The following is a 27,066-nucleotide window of genomic DNA, read 5'->3' as shown; positions in this document are numbered from 1 at the left end:
ATGAGGAATAATTTCGGGAAATGGTGACTGGATATACCCGAAACAGCCGTGTATTCGGAAATCACGTTTGTTTGAATAAAGCGATTCCCAAACAGATTTGTATCGATCGGGAAATTAAACTGTTTGACATTGTTCGAACAATATTCAATAATTGTAAGGATATGATAATATTTGCTTTCTCGGTATTGCACCTTATCTACATGGAAACTTATTTGAATATTTAAACGATAGAATGCGAAACAATTGCTTAGTTAACCTTGAATTGGTATGACCGAGTCGTAAAATGGCAAACGTATAAATAGGAAAAATTCTTATATAAAATACAACTGTATTTAATTTGTAATTATTAAATTGGATATGCATGCAGATTCATATTTCGTATTATGAACACGATTGAAAGAAACGAGACAAATACTATATCATAACAAACGTCCTGTTTTTGTATGTTTTGTATTATATTATACCATATGTTATATTATAATATTCTTTGCATTTTTGTTCTACGCATTTGTACGCTTCTTCTTTATTTTCCTTCGTTGTGGTTTTGCGAAATTTACTCGCCAAAGTAACAGATGTGACGACAGTAGCGAAACTAAAGAACAAGATGTTTTTTCCTCCCATTTATTATGTGTGCATGTAGTATCGCATGATACAGTACATCGTAAATACAATTTCGCACGTCCATGTTAAGAGAGAAGCTACGACCATATTCGTGGTATTTGGATACTTTCAACGATGACACACGACCACTGCGTAGAAGAAGATAATTAAAACGAATGCACGTGACTCGAAGAAATTTATGGCCCCGGTTGATATCACGCAATTAGATAACATAATGTTGATACTTGAGGAATGTACGAAAGGAGTGGCGTAATTGAAGCATCTTTTCGTTCAAATCTTATTTCAAAATGTAACGTAAATTTTACGCAAAATATATCGAATATCTAACGTAACTACCATGTTTTTGTAACTACCTATATTTGAACGTTCGTAAAACGAAGATAATAGGATGAATAGGTATTAAGGGCATTGTGGAAAGGCTTTTTGAATGAAACAATAACATCTTACACGAGAGTAGGTTGAACAAACACGTAATTTCTCGCTTTGCAGTTGGAACAACGTTTTTCCTAAATACTTGTGTTACCCTTACGCTCGCTTTGCGATCTCTCACGAATGCACATAGAGTCAACTATTTAACAATGGCTTCCTTTGTTCCAGAGATTTTAGAAAAGTATACGCTTTCCGATCTTTCAAACCACGTAAATAACGTGACTAACGTATTATGATCGATCTACTGGAAGAGTGACATATTTAAAAAATTGTTGGTAATGCAACATCCATAAAAATTGATCTTAAAGGTAACCTATCGAATAAAAAGGGACTTGCTTACTTTCAGCAAAGTCCACCATTAAATATTCAGAACTATTTCGCGATTCAGAACTAACCGATTTAAATATTTCCACATAATAGAATCCTCGGAACTTCAAGAAGAAGTGGTATAACAGTCCATTGAAACTCTCATTCTCTCTTCGTATCTCTTTAAATCTGCGACCGAAAACTGAATTTTATAAATTATTTCGCTACAAACGATTGCATGTCGAAAGCAAAATAATACAAAATAATATAGGAACAATAACATAGCTAGAAAATAACAAAGGAAGCAACGCAGCTCGTTAATTACTGTTCACCTATCCGTGGTAGGGAACAATATGGCCATCAAACTCTGTCTATTAACAGGAGAGCTACCCACAAAGTTAGCTCTGCCATGAACGACAAAATTAGCGACAGTTTGGTTAGAGAAACTCAAATATTGGTTGCAGATATCAGACGACGAGGTGCGCGATAATTAACGCGACCAGGTTGTACGGGAAAATTTATTAGCTGATAGAACGCATAGATACTGCTATAGAAGCAATCGCGAAGATCGCAACAAGAAACTCGCTAGAATTTCGATGAAGTTACGTAACCGATATTACATAGAAAGATCATAGATACTGTTATTGATGATTTTCTTTCTTTTCAAGTACAGAATACTAGATAAGTTTTTATTCCATACAAATAATCGATAAACTCGTCGTTTCTAATATTCTTCGATCATTCCAGTGTTCTCAGAAATATAATATCATAATGCACTTAATGCCATTAGTCTTTCTATATTAAATTCGTGTCTTTCAACCTGGTGTGCAAATAGAATTACTCGTACGATGAAAGAATGCAACAAGTTTACCAAAAAACAATGATTCGACATAATAATTCCCCCTTCACCGATGCTTTTATAACGCAACAATTCCTGTCCGGAATTGTAACAAACAGTTCGCGTATCGATGTTTATTCGCTTTTCTTTGTTCAAACTTTACCGTGGAATGAATTGCACGATCTTTTTAGAACAGCGTTTCTAACGTTGTGAATTCATAAGGAGACATTAAATGGTTCTGAATAAAATCGTGAAATATCTGACTTCCGCTAGACCGGATTTACACAATTCTCTATCGCGATAACCACGCAAGAACCGTACACGGTTGATCGTTTTATGGGGAGAATTTTCATTAGCGATAAATTTTATTATCAAGTTAGACTTGTCATATTTTTCTCGTGTGATCTTCAATTGTAGATTAACTGAGATACAAGTACAATAATGTGCAGGAACAAGTAAGATAGTATGAAAGTAATCAGAATATCAAATATTGTATAGAATAATTAAATTTTTAGAATAATTAAAGGATATTGGATGGTTAACTGTTGACATATGGTACGTAGATGGTTGTTCTCCCAGTTATCCAGAGTTACGTTATTCTGATAATTAATATTCTAACTAATATCGTAGGGAGTTAATTTAATTTTATTCATATTATGCAATACAAATAATCGATATTTTATTCATCTTTAACATTATTCTGTTGTTCTATTTTTCTCAGAAATAATTCATTCGTTCCACTTTATTGCATTTCGAGAGGCATTTCTTGGATTATCTACTTGAAAATTCTAGTAATGTTTTTAACAAGATTTTAATATAGAATATATAGATTACTACAATAAATCGGAAATATTTGAAATATCAGGAATTTGGCTTTTAGTTTAGTATCGTTTTACTTAGAATAAACTTTGGAAAACGATATCAATTTCCAGGATCCATCCACAAGGAAGTAATCATGCTAAGGTTTCAATTACTGCATAACGTAATGTTAATTGAATAGAGTGTAGCTTAAGGAAATGAATTAGAAAGGAATTAAAATAGTCTATAATACTAAATAGAAAAGTAAAATTAAAAATTCATGCTTATTAGTCAAACATCTAATGTTATAATTAACTCTCTAAATTTTTGTATAATAGATAAATTGGACGCATAAATTTAATAGAAATGTGATGTTCAATATATTTTAATATATTCTTTCATATTTCAATTTTACACATTTACAATGTTTCTACTTGCTAATCAGATTCGATACATCATGCTGCTAAAGTGTTTGCCGATGTAAATCGATTATTACCATCGTCTTAGGCATGACAGTTTTAAAAGAAGTTGAATTTTGTTCGTCATCTACAGTAAACGAACTGCACGCTCTTGGAAAACACTAGAAAGCATCTCATCTTGATGCAAAGTTCTATTATGTGTAGAATTTTCCTGGCTTTCCCTAAAGAGACGAAGAATTTTCTTTTCAGCGAAACAAATAAAACAGTGAACGATTTTGCGAAAAAGTTTCAACAAAAATCATACTTTTTGAAAAAATTTTATTTCAAATAAGAACAAAAAAAGATAACAATTTGAAACGATGAATCGTTTCAATTATTTTTTTACTTTTATTTCATATGAAATAATTTCATATAACATTTTTTTTTGCTTTTTACTTATATTGGTAATTATATTCTCAGAATTGATGGAAAAATAAATAGAAAACAGAAAACCAATCAATGTTCAAAGGAGCTAAACGAGCAGAGATTCCACGTAAAACGACCAAAACTTGATGGAAAATTATTAACAAATTATCAACACTATTACAGAAGTAACTGTAATAGGGCGAAACAAGCGACTTGGTGTCATGAAAATGTTGATGGCACTGGAAATCAGCATAGCGGTAAAAATAACTCTTTCGATGTGATTCTGTCTTGGCATTTCTCCGCTCGATTAAAGAAAAGAACTTGAAATTGTTACTTAATTACGGTCGGAGAATGGGCGTAGACGGAAATTAAAAGTTAATTTTGCGAAGATGAAAAGACGAAGCGTTCGTTGAATCTACCATACAAAAAGATAGATTGAGATTTGGTTTTAAGAAAATAAGATTAAAGAATGTAGTTTATTTGTATTTTGCCTGTCTGGTGCGTTAGCTATTTGCTGTAACTGATCTCATTTAACTTTTGTAATGTTATTTATCTTTTACTGTGAACATTAGATCAATAATAATTATTATAATAATGTTATTAGAATACGATTATATTAACTGTGCAAGTGAATAATTCAAATTCTTCAGCGAAACTCAAAGTTTATTTAAAAACAAATACAAAAAAAAATACTGCAAGCGATGCAATCAGAGTATTTGCTGTTGTTTCCTACGACTTAAAACCGTCTATCAGGCAAGAGTTGAATTCCACCACGGAAAAATGCTGTGTATTTAAACAAGATCTAATCGTCAAGTGATTTTTGTATCACATTCACTAATTGCAAGTATAGGATAAAGTGTGTTGCATCGATCGGAACAGGTGCTCCGAAGCAGTAATGTCTAGCGAATAAGCTGGCTGCTGCGAGACGTCTGAAACAAGACTCGTTATGATGTCCTTTGTCGTAGAAGCAATGTGTGATCTCGCGTTGCCCCGCAGCAATTTCACAGAACGTTCTCCTTTGTCAGTGCCCGCACGATTGTATTTTGTCTAAGGACGCAATGGTTTACCAAATAGATGACATAAAGTTCTAAACAGTAACGACGAATACACTTTGAACAACTTACAGTATTTCTTTTTAAATAAACTCCGAGAGTTTCGCTGAATCTTTTATTCTCATTTATTTATAATTTCGTTATTCATTTGTACACCTAATATATATTTTAACATTACCCTTAAAATTAGTACTCGTAGAATCCAGATAGATGACCATGCAAATTTTGACTTTACTCCAGTCGTTGATATCCACAAGAGTTATACTCAATCTCTCGTTGTATGCAAATCCTTTAAAGCCTTTCCATTAAATAGATATATAAAGTAAGGGAGCTAAATACTAGTAAACGTGATGGATGTCAAGTTCTAACTAGATTCGGAGGTTTATAACTTCTGCATTGCTGGGATTGGTTTGTTGAAGAGGTAGTTGCAGTCTGGTACTCTTGAACGGTTTGTAGATTGCAGTTGACTGACTGTTCTGTAGAAATTTAGAGGATGTGAGAAAGGAAGTAGAAACTTCCTGTACGCGGAAAATGCATTTCACGAAGAGATACGAATACGTAACTGATGAAAATCTAATGTCCATTATATCAGCAAGACGTCATTTTATTAATTTCTATCGTAAGAGATATTTTCGTGTTCTTATTCGATAGAAGCGAATGTACATAGAAAATTATGAAATAATATCTAATCATATATAGTTATATATAATGTATAAATTGATTAATTATTATCAAGAATCCGCTTATATTCATAACCTGGAAATGTATACCAATATTATGAATATGTATAATTAATCATTCATGGACATACGAGAATTATGTGCATACTTACTAATTCAAGAATTGTTAATTTTAATAATTGTTAAAAATTAATGTTATAAAATTAATATTCTACGATAATGTGATTTAATCAAAATTACGCAATTAATAATCAATGATGATTGCTTCATTTAATTATCGAGACACAAGGCTATATAACAGCCGAAGTTATTAAATTCAATGGCACAGAAAAATTTGAAATCGATTTAATTAGTTTTATCGCCGGCATGGAATTCGATCGAATTGATACTTTATCCGAGTGTTGATATTAAGTCCGTGTCGGATTGTCATGTCGGTGACATGATAATCCGATTTGTTATAATTCTATCGAATGGTAATCCTCTCTGGGAATTTTTTCTCCGACGAAAATGAAATTCATTAATCGGACGCAGGGATGCCATCATGCGAGAAATATGCTATCGATTCACACCTTTCTACGTAATCTATACATATCAATGTCGAATACAATTTCCTAATGAAATTGTATAAATTATAGGAATATTTTGACATTTAGAACTGAAATGGATATCCTACATGGTTGACACAAAATGATTTAGTGCAATGATTTAGTAATGATTTAGTACAGACAGAGATTAATATTAAATCGGGAAACATATAGTTTCTATAGAATAATTCTCTTCCGATATAAAGTATGTTGAGGAAAATGTTAGGTTGGTATGATCACTAGTTTCTACATGCAAAGTTGGTACGACTTCTAACGACACACTTTTGTTTTCGCCTCCGCCACGTGTTAATTATCAGAGAGTATCTGGTGTGTTGTAATGGCTGTACATGGCGGTGAAATACAAAGTATACAAAACTAAATCTGTGTGAATCAATTAAATATCGAACTTCAAAACTTATTTAATAACAAAGTAAAGTTAAAAACCAGAACTGTAGTACAAAATGAAAATTATATCCTTTCAAAGTAATCTTATAAATAACTATTAAGTAACAAATTAATAAAAAGATTTGTCTAAAGGTGTCTGCAAATGAACTCGAATATATTTCTGTCGTAAGTAAATAATATTCCTCGTAAATAGCATTGTCGTGAAAAATGTAATTAAACAGATGAACAATCTATGACAACGACGTCTGGATAACCAAAGTCTCGAACACAGGTCATTGTTCCAACATGAAATAAGGGGGACTATATTGTTGAATAGCTTGAATGCAAAGAGCTTTGTTTCATAAGCTGAATTATCTTCGTCGCACTTGACGAAGTATAAATGTCTCTAGCGCACGCCACTCAAACCACGGAACAGTCTCTTTAAAGAGTCTGTTATTCAAGTTTTCCACGAAACTAATGACAATGGTTGTTAGTCGGTCAGAGAGATTCAGTGGAATTCGTGGAACAACGTTGCTGTCCATTAGCACGAAGAGTAAAAAGATTCAAAATGCTTTCAGATTCTTAGAATGCATTCAGGTTAATAATGTAACGGATCGTCAGATAAGAACTTTCGAGGAAAGTAATATTAGCGAAAAGAGTTTCATTTCGCCGGTTCGGTGGAGCAACGATTTATTTTTAGCGAACAGAGAAAAATTTATATTTTCTGGGAGGAAAGAATTGAAAGTTTGTGTTTGGAGATTCGAAAGTCTGAAAATTGTAAAATCTAATTTCCAAATTTACTAATTCAAGAATTATTAATTCTAGTAATTGTTAAGAATTAATATTATAAAATTAATATACTACGATAATATGGTTTAATCAAAATTACGCAATTAATAATCAATGATAATTGGTTCATTTAATTATCGAGACATAAGGCTACATAACTGCCGAAGTTATTAAATCCAATTACATAAAAATTCGAATATTTAAAATGTCGAACGTGTATAATACGAGTGCTTTCTCGTATATGTCGATATTTCCAAAACTAAAATATCAGTCGCATCGACTCCGCCAGAAAGCATTTGCATTCAAAATTACGAACCTTTCAAAGCAATTTGAATTCAGCGAAATCTGAAATTAGACTAATTCTTGATTAACCTCCTTAGACGACGAAGAATCCGCATGAATTGGTCATATTATCAACGTGTTTACATAACGAGCATCATCTTCGTTTGAAAGCAAGAACATTGCATTAGCAACAATCTCGTGATTACGTATGGAATTGTCAGTTAGCGTAATTCGATTAATAGTGCATCCTAAGACAGTGCAATTGCACTCGGTTGATTTTTTCATTTTTCTTGCGACGAGACGTAAAAAGCAACAAATGGAAAAGGCAATAAATAGCTAATGGCTGGAACGTGAAAGAGATAATCGAATTTCAACATGGATGAAATATCCCATAACATTCGCAGCTTGCCAGATAGCACCGATTAACGTGCATTAGACCCACAGGCTACGGCTACAACGGACAGGCGTGTCGATAAATTTGCATCGTGTCTCTGCCTATAACGAATTTCGAGATGATTAAATATAATGGACGGAAATTACAGAGAAAATTAGGTGCTGTGGCTAATAATCTTCGTAGTCAACACTGAGTTATAAACTGAAAAAAGGAAAATCGAAGGCAATTCTTATTAGTAACAAGATCGGATTCCGAATAAGTAATTTCAAATTTTTATATAAATTTAATTTAAGTGATACTTAAGGGGATATGTTTCTTATGTGAAGAAAATTGCAAAAAATATATTTTTTGTATCATTAAAAACAATTGTATTTCTATGAATTGTTATTGACATTCAAATTTCTTCGAATCTTAAACTTGAAAATGAGTGGAGAAATCAAGTTTTTGTCGTAAACTCGGTCGTTGTCGTGAACTTTAGCATGTCCGATCATTATGTTAAGCATCCGTTTGAACCTAATGGTACATAAAGAGACAATTACTCTGCTTTATATTCTTTCAATAAACAAAATGATCTGAGCTTTAGGCTTTATTCGTGTAAATTTACCTTTGTCTTTTATCTGGATTTTTCGTTCATCAAACAAATCGTATAGTAGTAAGAAACCCTGTATGTTGAAGAATGATGTTAATGTTTTACTATAAATTCAGCATAATAGTTGTTTAATTAATTACATGCATATTCAAATAGACTCTTGATTATCCGAACTGGTTACGGCACATGTTGTTTAGATAGTCGAATAACTGTGCTCTTACCTATGTACATGAAAAACTATTTTACAAAGATTAATATCAAATAGACAAGTTTAACAAATAAACTTTCATCTCAATTAACTTAATGAATTACCAATTTAAGATCGCAGGGTGTGCCAACCAATAGAAACTTATCCTCATAACATAACATCGAAGTTGAAAAACTTACAACGTTCGCTCTCTTATCAGAAAGTAAGCATTTTCAACGCAACTTCTAGAGAGTGTTATTGGCGATATTAACCATCGTTGTATAGTTAACATTCGATTATACGTTAGAGTGAAATAAATGGTACAAGCCAACATGTGATCGCCCTGTGGCAAGTAGTAGATGGACTAGTGTAGTCAGACCCTAGAGAAATGGCGTGTATATCCACTTGTAATCGGACGAAAATAAAACTACCTCGACGATATACATACCAAAATCATCTTTTCTTCGCGCCATTTCATCCCTATTTATTTCTCCTGTGTCCTATTTTTCTCTTCTTCTTCTTTTCCCTTTTTTCAACGGCAGAATACATTTTCCCTTTTATTTAATCCAATTAAACTATTTCTGCAACATTTCTTGCAATTTTTATATACATCTTCAGATTCCTTTCAAATCCAACGAATATAATCGGTTGTGTCACATTACGGTGCTATTGAAACTTTTAAACGATAACACATACAAAGTGGACGTAAATAAACGATTAATAGAATAAAAATGATTTTTATCATTCTTCTATCTCTCAGATTTTCCCTATATCTTTCACATGGTAGCATACAAATTTCATTTCCAAGCATTTTCTCGCTTTCATATCTAACGACGGACACATCAATTGTCAGGTTGGCAACAAGAACTCTAGTTAATTACAGCGAACGTTCCACGGCCGGACATTTACGTTGTCAAACAATGATGATCGTGCACGTACGCACGAGTGAGCAATCTCGAGTCGCGTAACTTCATTTTGACGTTCCCGGAATGTTTGAGATGGAACGATAAAGCTAGCCTTGGACCGTGGCCCTCTTCCATCACTTGGAAATTAAACGAGTTCGGAGAATCGTCTCTGAACTCGAGAAATGAAAGGTTCCACCGTCATCGACGGAAGTTAGCGCACTTCGTTCCACATCGATCATTACCGAGGTCGATGCAATTCCGCCGATCTAGACGGACAGTTGTAATGTTTTAGTTAGTTAAAGTAACCGGCGGATTTTAATCTTACTGCGAGTCTCGATTTTTTATGTCTCAACCTCGCTTTAGTTTCAAGGATGTTAGGTACAAAGGATTTTAACGCATGAAAAATATCTTTAACTTACAATTGTCTGATCTTACGAAAGTATTTTGTTGCTTGACAAATTCTTTACTTTAATTTCTCTGACTTAAAAGTCAGATTAAGAAGCGTCTTCTATACTGACAAAAAGACGTCGAATGTTAGTAGTGGCTTTTATAATGGCTAATTTGTGTTTATATTCTGGCAATTCGATAAGAAATATAGCGAGCGTTATGCTGTTAATTATCAAATTGCTCTTATCTTTCTGCACTCTCATAAAATTCACGCATTAATACATACACATCGATCAAATCCGGATGAGCAGTAATATACATTTTCTAATTCCTCGGCAAACTCGTTAAAATGCATATGAACGCGCTATTCTGATCCCGAAGCCATTAACATCTGATAATCCGAACACGCGAAATAGTCGACAATAAATACACCTCTCATCGGCACATCTAATTATAAAGTATCCATCAGTCATATCGAATCTCGTTAAGTTTCGTATACGTCGAATTAGCGACAGCCAATGAGATTGTAATTAAGCGAATGAACGATCAACGGCTCGCCAACGAAAAGTCAAATATCATACCCTGTCTATTTCGACGTAATTGTTGTGGTACGAATAATCTATGGACGCGGTTTTCTGCTCCCCAAACTAAACTACAGGATTTTTAGATTTATAGAGGAGCAGGAGCGGACGATAAGGATGAACAACTCATTACGTTCCCCTTGAACCCGAGGGCGCGGTCGGATATAATTTTAATGCATAATTTTAACTTGACAGACTTAGCTGGCTACCAAAAGCTCGACGTTCTTTGGGTCTGTAAATTTTATGAAAATAGCTTCCTCCGAAGATGTTGAATATGTGATGGGATCGTAAATCCTCGAATCGAACGGCTCGAACAGCCAAGCTGTATCGATCACAGCGGATTTTTATGAAATCGAAGTTGATTAACACGTAGAGAGGGCTTTGAAGACTTTTCCATTACGTCAAAGACTCGCGATGATTTATCGACAGTTTTGAATGGGTGCTTAATAAAATGTGATTGTATTTCGGGAAATTCATTGATTGATTTTCGATTGAAGTTTCGGTGAAATTGTAGTTATTAATTTGGTACAGTATTGATCTTTTACTGGTTTTATTTTTTACTCTTCAATTTTAGTTAATACCAAAAAATAAAATTCTCCTTGATCTTGCTTTTCAATTTTATCATCCCATGAAATATCGACGCGAAGCGTACTATTATACAGTGGTTCTGACCTCCAACCTTTCGATCGGATTCTTAAACGCTGTATTTCTACTCGAATATTGGCTGGCGAAGTTCGCATCCTAAACAGACAATATCTTCCGCTCCATTCAGTCCACTTATCGTTCAATGCTGAAGAAGCTGGTTCACCCCCAGCGCGCGAACCTCCTTCACCTCTGAAGTAAATGCCACGATTACAACTGCAGCTATGAATAAGCTAACTTCAATGAAATAGTAATATTACGTTACCACGCTGAAGTTGACGGATACGCTTACCATTGAGAAGTTTACCAGCTGGCTCACAAAAGCTAAGAACAAAAGTGGACGAAATATCAGATTGCCTTATTTTATCGGTTTCTTTTCTTATCGAATATTTGACGTGAAATTAAAAAGGTGGATTTTGAGAAGATTCTGAATGGATCTGGTTTTTCATAAAAGAATGTTACCTAACTCGCAGCTATAACAGAAGCTGTACGCGACGAAAATCTCAATTGTAGAGTTCAAATACTGCACTCGAACGTTTACCCGAATAAAGTGGAAATATTTACAAAGAGCACAATAAATGTTTCAATTGAAATGCGGCAACCATGCCGACAAATATTTGATCTCTAACGGCAACAGAAGAATACAAAACGAACTGAATAGATACGAAGCGTTTAATTATCGATTTCCATACAATAGCACTGCTTCTACTTTTGACAAAACGGGCTGTTTTAGTTAATCCACGATGGAACATTAATTAAATCATCAAGAGATAATAAGCCTATTTCTTAGATCCAGTCTTTTAGCAAATTAACGATTGTTATTTTAACGAAACCCAAATTATCCGTTGATCAATTTTATTTCGAACAAAGAAATCAAATCGAATATTTTCCCTTAAAAACCTGATTCCATTTTCCGGAAAAATCTATTTAACACATTTAGAACGACTAAATCGAATCGAAACAATTACGGATAATAGTGATAATATAAACAGAAATCCCAGGAGGCAGTTAGTCCCCTTTTGGAGGAGCGAAAATAAAAAGATTGCGAGATTTCCTCCAAAATACAGTCTTATTAACTTCTCAAACAAAAGGGGAGCTGAACAGAAGATTTCTCTCTATTCTTTCATCTTACGAACCTTCGATATCTTTTTTGGTATTCGTCGATCGTGAATCTTTTACCGAAATAAAAGGAGAAAGAGAAGTGGAAATCTATGGTTTTAACGTGACATGACGGTGTGTATTTCTGAAATACAAGCGTGCAACGTGAATATCGATCGTATGCCAGGACGAGCTTAGATTGTAGAATTATTCCGGATCATGTAGAATTACGGATTATAAACGGTGGATTGCATTGAAGCTGGGATATATTACGAATGTTAGCGTCTGCGTCTAGACTAAGCCATAAAATAATCTTCCTGCATTACATATTCCATGATTTTCGAAGTGAAATTCGAGTTTGATGTTTGGAAATCGTTTTACAAGTTACAATTTTGTTTGTATGTCAATAGCTGTTATGCGATATTTAAAAATCTAAGTAAGGCGAAATATGTATGAAAATAGATTGAAAATGTCGTTTCATATCCTTTTAGAATATCACGTTGTTTTATTTAATAATCTCTCTCTTTTTTTATCTACGAGATGTCTCATTCGGGGATTTTAATCATCATTAGAAGTAAGTCAGTAATCTGAGCTTACTTATACTTAGTTATTAATTGCTATAACAAAACTTATCGTGTAAAATAATTTCGTCACTTTCACTGTACGTGGTAGGAATATTTGTAATTAGAAGCCCGATACAGGAAAAGATAATTGGCTATTATAATTAACATTATCTCAGTGGCTTTTTCATCGAAGATCTTATTCTTAAGGAAATAAAAGATTATTATGAAGGAAGATTTTTTCTGCGGTAGCTGATGTACAATGGACCATAATTGGTATTCTATTAATATTCTTTTAAAGAAGTTGAAGTTTTCAGAAAGATGCTTGCGAAAGTGAGATCGTTAGCTCCATAAAATGTTTCCTCTTCTTTTCCTTTCTTTTCACTTTTTAACATAAAATAATAGCAACCGTGCAACTCTGTGACACGGAAAAGTTGTTTAACTTAATTTAGCCAAGAAACCGGCTGTTTAAGGATCACAGAAGAAAAATTGTATAAAAGATAATTACTAAATTTCATTACAATCGTTTCAGGAAACAAAGATTTTCTCGAAAAAATTGTAACTTAGTTTTCTACGTTGCTATATAAAACCACCAAATGAAATATCACGCACACGCGCACTTACACATTGGAAGAAGTAAAATATTTTCCATTATTAACCCATCAAGGATTTTTTTAAGTTGTATCAATCTTCTAAAGAATACCTTTAAAAATAACTGGTCCGACAGCTCTATTTAAAGTAAAAGATACGAAGACGAGAATAAATAATACTGTACCAAATTATTTTAGTGAAAAAAATAAGCCTTTATCGGAAGAAAGATGAGTTGTTTCCTTTCGCCTACTCTATGCTGCTACGTAAATGCTACTTTTTATTGTTTCTTATTTTCAAATAAAAGGTAAAACGAGACGTAATAAAACTCCGGCTCTTGTTATGACTACTTAATCCAAATTATTAATCTCATTTATGACACTACGTGCTACCGTTACGTTGATATTTAATAAATCAACAAAAGTGTCGTAAGCACATCGCTATCTTTAATCCGAAACTTGCGTCCAATCGTTAAAATACTTTCACAATTTTGCTCGTATCACCGGCAGAAAGCAGCGGAAATTACAATTTCCAGGTGATTAATCTCGTCACAATAAGAACGTGGTTGACGCTCTCTTCCGCCTTCTCAGCAAACTTTTCCAACTTATGGCCAAATAATCGGCAAGCCTCCGCCAACGAGAGGAAATTTTCTGGCTCGACTTGTGCTCGTTTCGCTGCTTCATAATTAGCGTTTCAATTACGAACAACGAAGAACGAAGAAAGTTGAAACCCGTGAGGAAAATAAAGATAAGCATCGCGGAGGAAGAAAAAAGCGGAAGAAATAAGGACGAAAGGAATATGGCTTGTATCCTATTTACCTGCCTGCAGAGCAGAATAACTCGTACATCGTGATACAGACTCGCTTCGACGTTAAAGTATCTTATTATCCGGCAATTCACAGGGGACCAATAATATGGTCTGAGAGGTATTATATACTAAGATATTTTTATATCTTTCCATAGACGATGCACTCTTCAAACTTTGCCTCCGATGCAGAGAAAATGGTCCTTTTCATGGCTCAGATCTCGTATATTTTATACGAGATGTTTTGAAATGATGTGTTTTAGAATGATTAGAATATTTTATAGAGGAAACTGAATTTATTCATTTCGATACACTTTATGTGTAATATTTTGCTACTTGTAAAGTTTCGCTAATAATAGCAGGTATTATTTGATTGTATAAAAGAATTGTGAAAGTATTTTTTATATGAATATTTTAACGTGAAAGTAGTGTGTTTTATACGCGTAGAATTTTGTTCATTTCGATTAGAAATAATAATAATAATAATTTTAAGTATAAGATTGGAAATATTTGTGGAATTATTATCAAGTTCCACATTCCGATACTCGCGCAAGGAATTTAGAAGATGTAGATATTATCTGAAATTGGTTTGCGTTATGTTCTACGTACCTCGGTGGTTTCGTTTATTTGGAAAATTAAAAGATTCCATTTCTTTTATGTGAGAGGCACTTTAACTTTAATAGTATGTTATATTTCTTTTTTAATCTTGAAACGTAAAAAAGTGAATAACAAATTGTGCAAATATTTATAAGAAGGTTCTAGACATTAAAGACCAAATAAAAAGACTTTGATCATATTTTTTACGGGATGAAATGAACAGATTTGAATGATCGAAACTCGAAACTATCATACATAAGATGCAAACTATCAGTTTGAACAGTCAACTCGATCGAAATCGTTTAATATTGTACCGATTGCCATTCGCCAACGTAGATGTCAAAATTGAGAGCAATTAAAATTGCAGAAAAATATTTCCCAATGACACGATTGTTTTTAAACAATTGTTCAGAGTAGAAAACACGATGTTCGATTCCCTCAAATACCACTATTATACTCGCTATTTTTTCATGTCGTTATATTTTTCTAAAAAATGTTAACTTGTTCTACGTTTCCTACTACACAATTTTTATAAAATTTAATTAGAAGTTTTTATATAGATTTGTGGAACTTTAAATATAAATATAAAATATAAATTAAGGTATAAAATATTAAGGACAATATATATTATATATAAAATTATAATATATAAATTATTTAGAAAATTCAACATTTTAATAAATAACCAAAATTTTATTATATTTCTATTCCGTTCTTGTAGAGAAATAAATTTTATCGCAATTATTAAAATATATTGACGTCTGCAATACGTATAAATAAGGCGTGAAAGGCATGAAATTATGTAAACAGTATTTTTTAAAATACTGCGTTATAATGGTCATGTTTCCTCGAAGACTTGAAAATCCTATTTCACGAAACACTATAAATAGCCACACGGATATTTCCATTGACTGCAGGCTAATGTTATGGAAATTGTACGCATTTGATTATTATACGAAATACATCGTTATAAAGGAACACGATGTTGCTTCGCATTACATACGCTCTACTAACATCTTCCATTCTCATTCTTGCCACACAGACCATATCCTACCTTTTCGCAATTTAATGAATTCAGCATTTGTTTTCTCGTTTGTCTGTAAACATTCAAAAATATTTTTCAATGTAACGATGTTTCTACGATATTCTTTTAACATTTTCATAGTGTTAATTTCTTATTTTGGAGGTAGATATATTCGTATAAGAAGAATGTTTAGATGATAGTTAGATATCGAACTTTCGGTATGAATGTTCAAATAATTTCTTGAGCCACTATGGTTATCTAAACTAGCCCCACACAATCAAATCATTCCCATGTTATATCCTATTTGCATATCAATCATATCTGTCTCGTTAATTATTCGATTCTCGGCAAACAATTTTCTCTAAGCCGGAGCTTCGCGTATCCCCAAGCAATTTTCGATTGGATTCACGTCTACATAGTAACTGAGGTATCCAATCTAATACATGAATGCTATCCTCCACTTTCCATTGTGTACAGAGCAAACTACAACGTATGACGTGTATTTCCAGTAAACCATTCTACCTGACAGTTTATCCGACACTTTTATATTTCATCGACGAGAAAAGCAACAGTTTTGAAAATTTCACGCGCAATCTAGAAATCGCACGACGTGAATTTCTCATAATTATATCGTTAATGCAATTATAGCATTCGATCAAATTTTTCATAAAGTATTCGTTACTAACTTTTCGAATATGCGATAAAACTAAAGAAAAAAATTAAAAACAAAGGAACAAAGTAAAGGGAAAAAATCCAAATTGACCGTAGCGTAGGCAATAGTATTTTTCGTTCGAACGTTGTTACTGGACCGTTCTTTTGTCCGACGAGATCCGGAAATACTCCAGTGAAAATCGATGCACCGGTGATTGTCGCGCGTACACAAAACAGATAATCGAGAATGGAATCGCGATGAATTAGTTCGCGCCAGTGTGGCAGATTCAGTTTTTCAACGTATCGCGTTTTCCCATCGATCGGCATTTTTTCGACGAAAGAAATCGGAATACGATGCGCTTTGTGTTTTTCGAAACTCACGTGGAAATCGAAGTTTGCCACAAATGCGATATGTCGTCGCGTAACAAAGAGAGAAAACAAACGTTGCACGGAGTTTGCGATGCGCGACCGGAAGAAACTTAATTTTGTGTTTTATTAGCAGCTGCTTCGGCTGAAGTGGACTTTCGTGTTTTGTCGAATGTTCCTGCGTGTTGTTTCGCAGTAATGTAACCCTGCGTTGTACAAGGTGTTGTGGAAAAAGAGTGAGAATATTTGCAGAGCGAAAGCTTATAAGTAGGTACCTACGATATTTAAGAAAGTAGAATTAAACATTTATATTCTAGGACACGATTATTTACGAATAAATAATTTAGTCGGTGTTGTACTTAATAGATACGATAGCTTGTCCAATCCTCGTCACATTAAATGTTTCATAATTAAGTTGCGAAACCGATTTTAAATTTTAATTTGTAAATGGTAAGATGTCCCATAAAGTAATAACGAAAGCGCTTCGAGTTTGCTTTCGTACGATTAAACTTCCATTCCTCTACAATTACGACGCTTTCTGCAAACGTCCAAAGTATATTTGCCCGGCATTTAACCGTCAAATGTTGAAACACAATCCCGATAAGTCTTCTCACCCGACTTTTCCTTTTCATTAATCACAGAACTTGGTTGCGGACGGTTAAGGATTGCTCGCATTTTAATTACTAAACGTATTACACTCGTTTCCGTTTATTAAATACAAACTTCCTCGTTGTAGGCTTTTAAGAATCATTGCTCTTAAAGGCAAGGATTCGTTTTATGATTTCGACATTCTTTCTTCCAAAACGAATACAAATTAAAAATTGCAGATCGATGGAGCTTTGTGATTTATCCTTAACTTAGAAACTCAGTAGTAAATTAATATTTTTACTTAGAATTTAACGAAGAAATTTACTATCCCAACAGACTTTACAATATGAATGAATGAAAATTTGATTAACCTAACGTTAGCCATGGTGATTTTAAAGGCTTTGTCAAGGCTCACGCTGGAAATTACTTTGACAGTATTCAGAAAGGCCTCGATAATTAATTCACGGCGTTAACGTGGAAACTTAAATATAGGCAGACTGAATAAAACGCAACGTTAAATTCGTCGTAGCGTGACGAAGTAGCTGTCGTTCATTAATTATCGACTCGGAAGAACGGCGAAGACCCCGTAACTCGTGTAAATTAAGAAACTCGTTTGCATGCTCTTTCGCGAATGACCTTTCTTCCATAGTCTTATCGACTAATGCAAGCACTTTCTTTTGGCGATCGTGAATAATGCCAGGCGACCGACATTCGTTGCGGTTCCGCAAATATCAGCGTTATTGCCTCGAAAATCTGTCGATTTCAACCGCTGGGCACGTAGTCACCGAGCTTATCGCATTTATATTTAACTCTTAAAAGTCGGAAGGCGTCACCGTTGGAGTATCACATTTATATTATAAGAAACGAAAGGCTGCGGATTTTTATACACTTAAGTGATATTTAAAAGAGAGAATCACGCTTTGTTAGTCTTCTTTTCAAATTTGTAGTTGTACGCTAAATCGTGTGGAAGTTACGTTGACGAAAGACGCGATATTTTAAAAGAATCGTGTACTTAAAGAATTATTTTGAAAAAATACCGAGTACACACAAAAGATATGAAATGTAAAAACAACGATTTGAATACAACTTGAATATTTCAATGACACGTGATCTAATAATACAGATCATTTCTGCAACTCATTTCTATCGCCAAATACTTCGATTACGAAAGATCAAAGGTAACCGGGTAAGGTCATCTCTACGGTAATTCCAATTCACCCGACTAAATTGCTCGAACTTTGCCCGTAAAACCGATCTACTTTGAGTTTATTCTCTCGTGGGAAATAGTCCTTCAATTTTTACATCACGTGTACTCAAATCCCACCGAGTGCTTCCGTGATAAAGTAATTACGTATTCCTAGATAGAAAAACGGGATGTTAAATTCGTGAACACTAATGGGACTAATTCGGATCATTTGCAGAGAACGCGAGTCGCTGGTGCAGGCTAGACGGTAATTGGAGCAACTATACCAACTACAGCCTCTGCCGAGATCTCCGCGTGCCAGAGATCGAGGGCAGTGTCGAGGTTATTTCAAATACAATCTACTTCGTTGGATACAGCATCTCCTTGTTTACACTGGTCATCGCCGTTTCTATTTTTCTTTATTGCAAGTAAGTGATTTTCGTTTTGCATTTATTAGAAACTTCAGAATACTAGTAGAATATTAGTAAAAGCTGATACTTGTCCAGAAACGTAAAAAGAAACCAAATTGTACAATATATGTAACATTTACAATTAAGAGATTTCTCTTTATTTCCGAGTAGACGATTTTCGTCTTGAACTTATTAAAAGTGTGAGAAGATTCGTGGAAAGAAAAATTATTATTATAGACTATTAATAAATAGATTACTAAACTATATTTATATAATTACTAAACTATCGTTATAATTTAATGCGAGAGAATCGTCTTGAGACCCATAAGAGGCTTCGAAATTTTCATATAGATTAGATCTTACTTGGAATTTTAACGTAGTATGATAGCGATTTGCATGTACGGTACACCGTGAAATCGATGAAAAATATTCGTAAACGAATATTCGGCCTTCTATGCATAGGTCGATCGGCATGTTCAAAGAAACGCGATAGTATCTTTTTGCCCTGTGCACGTTAACGAGCAGGGAAACGACGTTTCACCTGGCACTCGCAATTCTGATCATTTATTAACCGCATCGTTTGAAAGGTGCTGTGTTTCCATCGCCTGCGGAAATGGAGCCTCGCAAAATGGAGCAAACCTTATAACGCATTCTTTCTATTCGTTAAATAAAACCAACGGTCGTTGGATGAAAGCAACCGTCCGTGGGATAAAAGTTCGAATGTAACTGAAAGATAAGCTTTGAAGGATTATTATTCGAGCACAAAAATGGGTTTTACGGGAGAATGGAATTGCGAAATAGAGGAAGCGTAAAATTCCAGATTCGCAAACAAAACGTGTTCGTGATACTGGAATTTGATCGAAAAGTAGATCGAATTTAGATAAATTTAACGAACCATTGTTACGGTTTTCGATTCGGTAAAGGGACGATTATGGGCTGAGCATGGAAGAAGTGAAATTATGGAAATAGTATAAATGAAATTTTCAAAGAGCATCTAGGACAAGTCGGATTGAACTTTTTGAACGTGGTTTAATCGTAATGTTTGTTCTTATTTCGTTGGGTGAAGGATGGTGATTACTTTCTTTATAAACAAATGTAATATTAGTTTTCAATTAATATAATGCGTACAGTAGATGAGAAGTTGAGGGATTTATTGGTAGATGTTTATTAGTGAATCCTCGAATATTATCGTGAAAATCCAGATGAGATACGAAATTTAGATATTCAGACAAAGCACATATACTATACTCACGGAGCAAAGTAGAAAGGGGCATGGGGAAAAAGGAAAGATGAAAAAATGCAACTGTAATATATGCTGTATATGTATCATCCCTCGGTTTTACTTTACATAGAATTTCAGATCAATTTTTTGAAGCTTCCTATCGCGCGGATCACCCTCGACAGAATCCTATTTCTTCATTCTTCAATTCTCCTACTTTCATTTATCTCCAAGAAACAGCATACACCAGCGTATATTTCCATGAAAGCAAATGGTTTCACTTGGAAGTAAGGCTTACTGAGGGATACTTCAGGCTAATGCAATGGTCGAAAGATAGAATCCACAAACCGATTGTAAAAGCTTCGATTCTGTAGCTGAATTTTGGTCGTTTCTTACAAATTCCTCTAATTTTTCTTACGTGAGATTTAAATATGATAAAGAAATTTATTCAAGGTATTGTTATTAGCGTATAATGTACAAAAATTAATTAGAATCTAATGTACGTATTATATATCTTTATTTATCTTAATCAAAACAGTCGTCATTGGAGTCGTTTGTAACCAGCTCTTATCAAGTTCTGAGACCGAAATCTATGTAGCAAAGAGGAATTTCAGAAATACAGAGCAAGGAAGGTAATATGAAACTCGGTATAGTGCTCGAATGTACGGAACACGGGATATTTTATTAAGAGTATCTAGGATTGAAACGCACTTCCGTGGTGAATCTGTGGTTTCCGGCGGATATATTAGACTCATGCACACTAAACATCAGTTTTCTCAAAATACAATGTTAACTCTACCTGGTTTCAACAAAACTATCGTATATTTAATTAAACCAATCTACGCTCGATTTTATACATGTTTTTCAATTATTAATTTAGATTTTATTTCACAACGTTCTGCCACAAGATTAACGACGTGAAAGATATTATTTCCTGCATGACAGGCGTTTTTCTAACTCAAAATATGATAAATTATTATATAATGAATAAATAAATTATATAATAGAAAAAAACATAATTAACTTAATAAATGGAGCCTTAATAAATAAACGAAAAGATCTCGAGCAAGAGGAAGAGAATAAGCTGTTTATTCACCATTTTAACGAGAACACGAAAGAAGATCAACAGTTATCATATTTTCTTGATGGCCTATCTCCGAATTAATTTGGAACGTTTCGTAGAAAATTATCTGAAAACATCCTAGTTAATTCTGTTCGTCTGAAACGACGCTGTGCTTTAAATAAATATATTATTATATCGCTCTGTTTCTACTCTGTGAGACACGATATTCTTTTAATACTGCGAGAAGTCTGTTTTCCTCGTTTCTTCTCATCGTAGGAGTTATTGCACGGAATGAAGAAGTAGCTGCACCGTATCCACTTCCGCTTTATAAGTAAAATAACACTGAAATATCATTTATTATCCATTTATTATCCAAGCATGTACTTTATAAATAATAGTATTCGAACAATAACTTATTTATTATATTAACGACATATCAATATTTAATAAGATCACCTTTAGTATTATCTTTATATTTAGTCATTAAGAGAAAGGATTGCGAAAACATTAATAATGATTCTGATCCAGACCGATGACTGACTTTTGTATCGATCGAACGATAAGAAAAGGAAACGAAACAAACACATGATGACATCAGAGATTTTTACATCACCACGAGCGGATTTTGTTTCAAGTATTCGATACGGCTGTATTTCCTTATTTTCGTATCAATCATTGTCGCGTATGTATCGTATATTCGCTTAATAATTAATCGCGTTTTTGCGACCGACCGCATCGAAGCACTCTCGTGGCGGTTGAAAGGCAATGGCTGCTGTTAAAAGCACAGCACGGAACAATTTGCTTTAAATCATGCGCTGGAATAAAACTTAATCGGGGAAGAGAGGTTCGACGTGAAATTGTGTATCGGCCATTAGTCTAAAGGCGACCGATGCGATTTAATAAATTCAATCAATTCGAACGTATGGAACCAAATTTATCCCTTCGTACACGTAAATGTTAATCCTGACCGATTTTGTCCGATTATTTTATAACATCGCCACTGTATTGTTCTGGAACAAGAACGTGCATGTTTCGAGTTATTTCTTTCGAAAATGTAGGTTGGAAGAGTAAGTTAAGGGTTAACATTTGGTATTATCATTTTACGTCCGTATTTTTTTATCAGTATTTTAATTAACTTCCTACAAAAAGATATAAAGCAACCTATAAAGATTGAAAGTTGTTTTGTAATTATAAAACGCACTTCATTCATTCAGTATTTCGAACGAATACAGTTGACTATAATTAATAATGAAACGAAATTTAATAAACGTTATTAATTAACTAATCAAGTTCAAACTTCAGAGGAATGAAATTTAATAGGGACTATGATCTAAACAACTAGGCTGTCCCAGGTGTATTTGGCGACGTCTGACTAATTCGGCGCTGTTCTACTGAAATTATTCAGCGACTGCACATCGCGCCGCTTTACCTCTTGTTTGCCAGTGATAAAACTGAGGTCGAACTACGTTAAAACTCACCGACCTGATATTCACCGGAAATTCAATGTGCAATCATCGTCTCACCTTTATTTCCATAATATTGTGCCGGTGAAACGTTGCTTGCGAAACAGCGCGATCCACGAGCGTCACATATCTATCAAATTCAAGAATTATTATACATCGCATGGAAGTAAATCGCATCGCACGCGGGCCATACGTTGCTGGCCTTCAAAAGTGCACTGTACAATGTCCCAGCGTATGCTACGAATTGCAAGAGAGAAACGATCCAACCGAAACGACGAAACTCAAACAAATTTTCAAAGTTATTCGCTGGCTGAAGCCATCGACGCAATGTAAACTTCTGTTTAGTGCCACTGCAACTAACAAATTAATAACAAGCTAACAAACTTGCTGTCACCGGCGGCAAGTGACTTCTCTACGCGTGTAATACTGTTATTAAAATTCTATATTGGATTATGGTGTTGGTCATCGTTATATCTGTACAGAATGGTGCGGAAGTATAACTGGACAAGAGATGATTCTACGTGAAAAAATGTTATCCACTTTCGACTAATTTTTTCACGTACAAGCATGTCGTGTCCCGTTGTACTACAATTTCCGACTCACCCTGCATAGTATAATAAAATGTTTTTTACATTTAAATGTTATATATATACAAAAATACATTTTTATATATATATACAAATATTATATTACATATACGTAACTATCAAGTCTGTTTGTAAAAAGTTCGCTATAAATTATTACTTGTTTGTTGGAGCAAATATGTCTTCGTTATTAAGACAGACGCATCGTTTCGTTTACGTCGGGTCAGTTAGAACCTAGTTTGATTATCGTAATTTCGTTTAACACAGAATCACAGACTGCTTAACTTCGAACTGTGTCCGCAAAGAGTCACGGTGATTCATGTACAGGTTTGCCAGTTTCTACGAAACTAGTTACAAAGTGCGTCTAATCATAATTATGGACGATATTTTTACTTGTATTCATTCGCCTTTGTTGTACGTTATTTTGTCCATTTATCCTTTTACAAAAACAGAAATAAGATGAATCGAAACTTTTCTTAACTAATTATTTAATCCACATATACCTATAATTTTTCGAAAACTTTATCATTCGTTCTAAAGAATATTGAGCAGTACGAGCAATGTAGCAAAAGACCGCAAAAATTACTTGATAAATCGTTAACTCTGTTTCAGGGAACTCAGATGCATCAGAAACAACATACACACGAACTTGATGTTTACCTACATCCTTGCAGACCTGATGTGGATTCTAAACAACGTGATGCAGGTATTTTCACGGAAAACACAATATCCTCTGAAACTCTTTAACTATTGAGTAATTAATTTTATTTATTAAATGTATACAGGATGCTGCGGTAATCGTAATACAATCGAGCAGGAAGCAATGCTACGTGAAAAGATAATCGAAAATATAATAAAACTTTTCATACGGCGCTTCGCTTCTGGGAAAATCCAACTTAGAAATTTGTCGAGTATACTTTAACTTGCCTAAGTATCGGTTAGGTATGAGTAAACAATAAACGGAAGGTTATTATACCTGTGAAAATATTTGTTCGTTTAAAGTTCCATTTTCAAGAAAATAAGATTTAAATGTGTTTAATTACGAACTGGTCTGATACACGCGCATGATATATTTCCAAATTTCTTTTTCTCGAAAATGTAACACCTTCTGAAAAGATGATATTCTACATTTTTTATTTATTTCCCAATGTAGTTTAAACCCCTGTCGATTATTTACTCTTGTTCAGTTCGGAATTAGCAAAATTAAAATACAGTTGTCAAACCTCTAAAACCGATTTTCTCGAAAGCGAAACCTCGTGTGAAAAAATATTATTTCAATCTTTTCTGTTATTGTTTCATGTAAAACCACTGCCTGTTCGATACGCTACGATTACCGCTCCGCTCTGTACAAACGTAGTTATACTACTATTATTTTGTATAAACGTATGTGTATACTAGGTAGAAACAATACACATAGTGCGGTTGAACGATAAAGTATTAAATGAAAAAACCAATTGATGTAATCAGATAGCCACCTACATCCTTTAATTCATGGAAGAAATGAAATTTAGCATTCTTATCGTTAACACTTTGCCTTTATAAAACGGAAGATTATATTTGCTCGAAATAATTGTTCTTTGAGCTCCACTTTCTTCTTTATCACAGAATCCTTTTGTTCTCGAGAACAGACGTAGAAAAGAAATGGAAAGGCTTATTACTTTCGGATAAAAACTATCTACAAAACCTGACCTACAAAATGACGAGAACTAGAATGCCGTCACTTATTGCAGAAATGTAAAATTAGAATATTTCTTTGGAAGAAAACCTCGTATATTAAATTTTTCCATGAAATTTAGAAAGAAGAAGGGCAAATTCGTCCAGCTTTTTCAACCTAAATTTATTTTGATTTATGTCGATTGAAACCATTTTCCCAATAAAGGTGAACGATACCAATTTTTAAGTTTAAGTATTTTCCTGTTCACAAGTTATCACGCGAAAAAAGTTGCATACTTTGACGTGGTTCCTAAGTTTTTGTATGACTGAGAGAGAAGAAATTCTAAAGAAAGATTCCAAGGATTTGCTTAATATTTTTACCCTCACAATTTCTTCTTCCATCAACTTTTCCAATCGTTACACGGAATTCGAAGCAAACATTTCTTATACTTGTCATAGCGACATTATCAAAAGAGGAAACTTTCAATTTTACACTCCATACGCTGAACTTGAAGCGAAGATTCGTTTCAAACTTCTTGAATGAAACTTCCACGAAAGAATTCTTCGTGTGAGATTTGATCGCAAACTTTCCACAAATACAAATTGCATAAGATTTTACAATAAAATCTGATACAATCGCAATTCTTCAAAGATTTTATAGTCAAATTCAACCACATTTTAACGCGTTACAATACATTATTATTGCAATATTTAGTACAGAAATTTTAACGAGAATCTTTTTCGTATACTTCGAGAACATTCTGATGCTTTTTTATATGCTGTCTTTGTAGTTACAATTTCAATGAAAGTCTGTTCTCGTACAGCCGAATAAAACTAAATTTTTTTTGCTTTATCTCCAATACAGAATCATCGTGCTAAAAGAAACTTAAAATATTATGCCAGGAGAAACAGCTAAACTGTTTCAGGCACGGACGAGGTATCGCGTCGCTAAATTAGTCGAATAGCGTTTTGCTTCACCGACGAGGAACCAGAAATGTGTTTGCTCATCGGTCGCAAAACCTCTGGTAACGCGCTAACGAACCGATAGAAAGGAAAATTAATTACGCCTGCGGAATAGTCGATGCGCGTTTGGTTTTTCGATAATTAAAAGGCCAATACGAACGATGAAATGGTTACGGTGAAATTGGCCTCACGTAAAATTCAATTCACTGGGCTGCTTTTAATTTCCAATTCTTCTACCATGTTTCCCTCTGTATGTGGCCGTCACATAGGAGGAATGCGTGTAACGAGGAAAAAATAAATGTTTCGGTTAAAGGTGATAAGGTTTTTGTGGTAGAAAATACTTCCAGTTGATTTTTTCATTAAGAAATATCGTATCAACTGTAAAAGAAATTTTACAGTTTGTAAAATCATACAAGTGTTTTATTGTTATTATATAATTAGATCATCTCCGATATATTGTGTTTTTCTATCGTTGCAAATTTCGAAAAAATACAACAGAAATAGAGAAATAAATAGACAAATAGAAAGAAATAGAACATAATAGAATTAGAAAAATGAATTATTATAAAATTTATCTAATATATACTACACACTCCGAAACCAACGCTTTCCTATTATTGATTTACCACTAAGAAATTCTAATGACTTACTCGACCTCCTTCGACTCTTTTTCTCTTCCTCGTTTCCATTTTGTTTAACTCATACTTATTCCCTAATATAGACACCATTATAAATGAAGATAATGCGCTCCATATACGGGATTATTTTAGTTCATCTGCAACTACTGCAACTGAAAATGAAATAATAATACTCAGAATTTTATTCAATTTTAAATCACAGAAATTCGTAGATTAAAATAATATGCTCTACAGTTTGTCTTTCATTTATAGAAACGAAAGAAATTGAGAAAATATAAAAATTCATTTTTTAGGATGATATCTCAAATGTTTAATATGGTACCTCGATACGATAGGTATATG

At 33.6% G+C, this 27,066-nt stretch overlaps 1 protein-coding gene across 3 annotated transcripts in view; it reads left to right on the top strand.

Moving 5' to 3' along the window:
• The window catches only part of LOC100745667 (diuretic hormone receptor), a 76,472-nt gene that overhangs the window by 42,818 nt on the left and 6,588 nt on the right, over positions 1 to 27,066 (top strand). For all 3 annotated transcript variants that reach the window (XM_024369387.2, XM_024369384.2, XM_012388651.3), the window contains 2 exons: positions 18,970 to 19,159; positions 24,083 to 24,176. In XM_024369387.2, coding sequence (XP_024225155.1) covers positions 18,970 to 19,159; positions 24,083 to 24,176 — 284 coding nt within the window. The remainder of the gene's footprint in view (positions 1 to 18,969; positions 19,160 to 24,082; positions 24,177 to 27,066) is intronic.

Source organism: Bombus impatiens, unplaced genomic scaffold, assembly GCF_000188095.3.
Source record: "Bombus impatiens unplaced genomic scaffold, BIMP_2.2 scf_0565, whole genome shotgun sequence".
NCBI lineage: Eukaryota > Metazoa > Arthropoda > Insecta > Hymenoptera > Apidae > Bombus > Bombus impatiens.
Note: the sequence above shows the minus strand (reverse complement) of the source record. Positions and strands in the feature narration are given on the sequence as shown.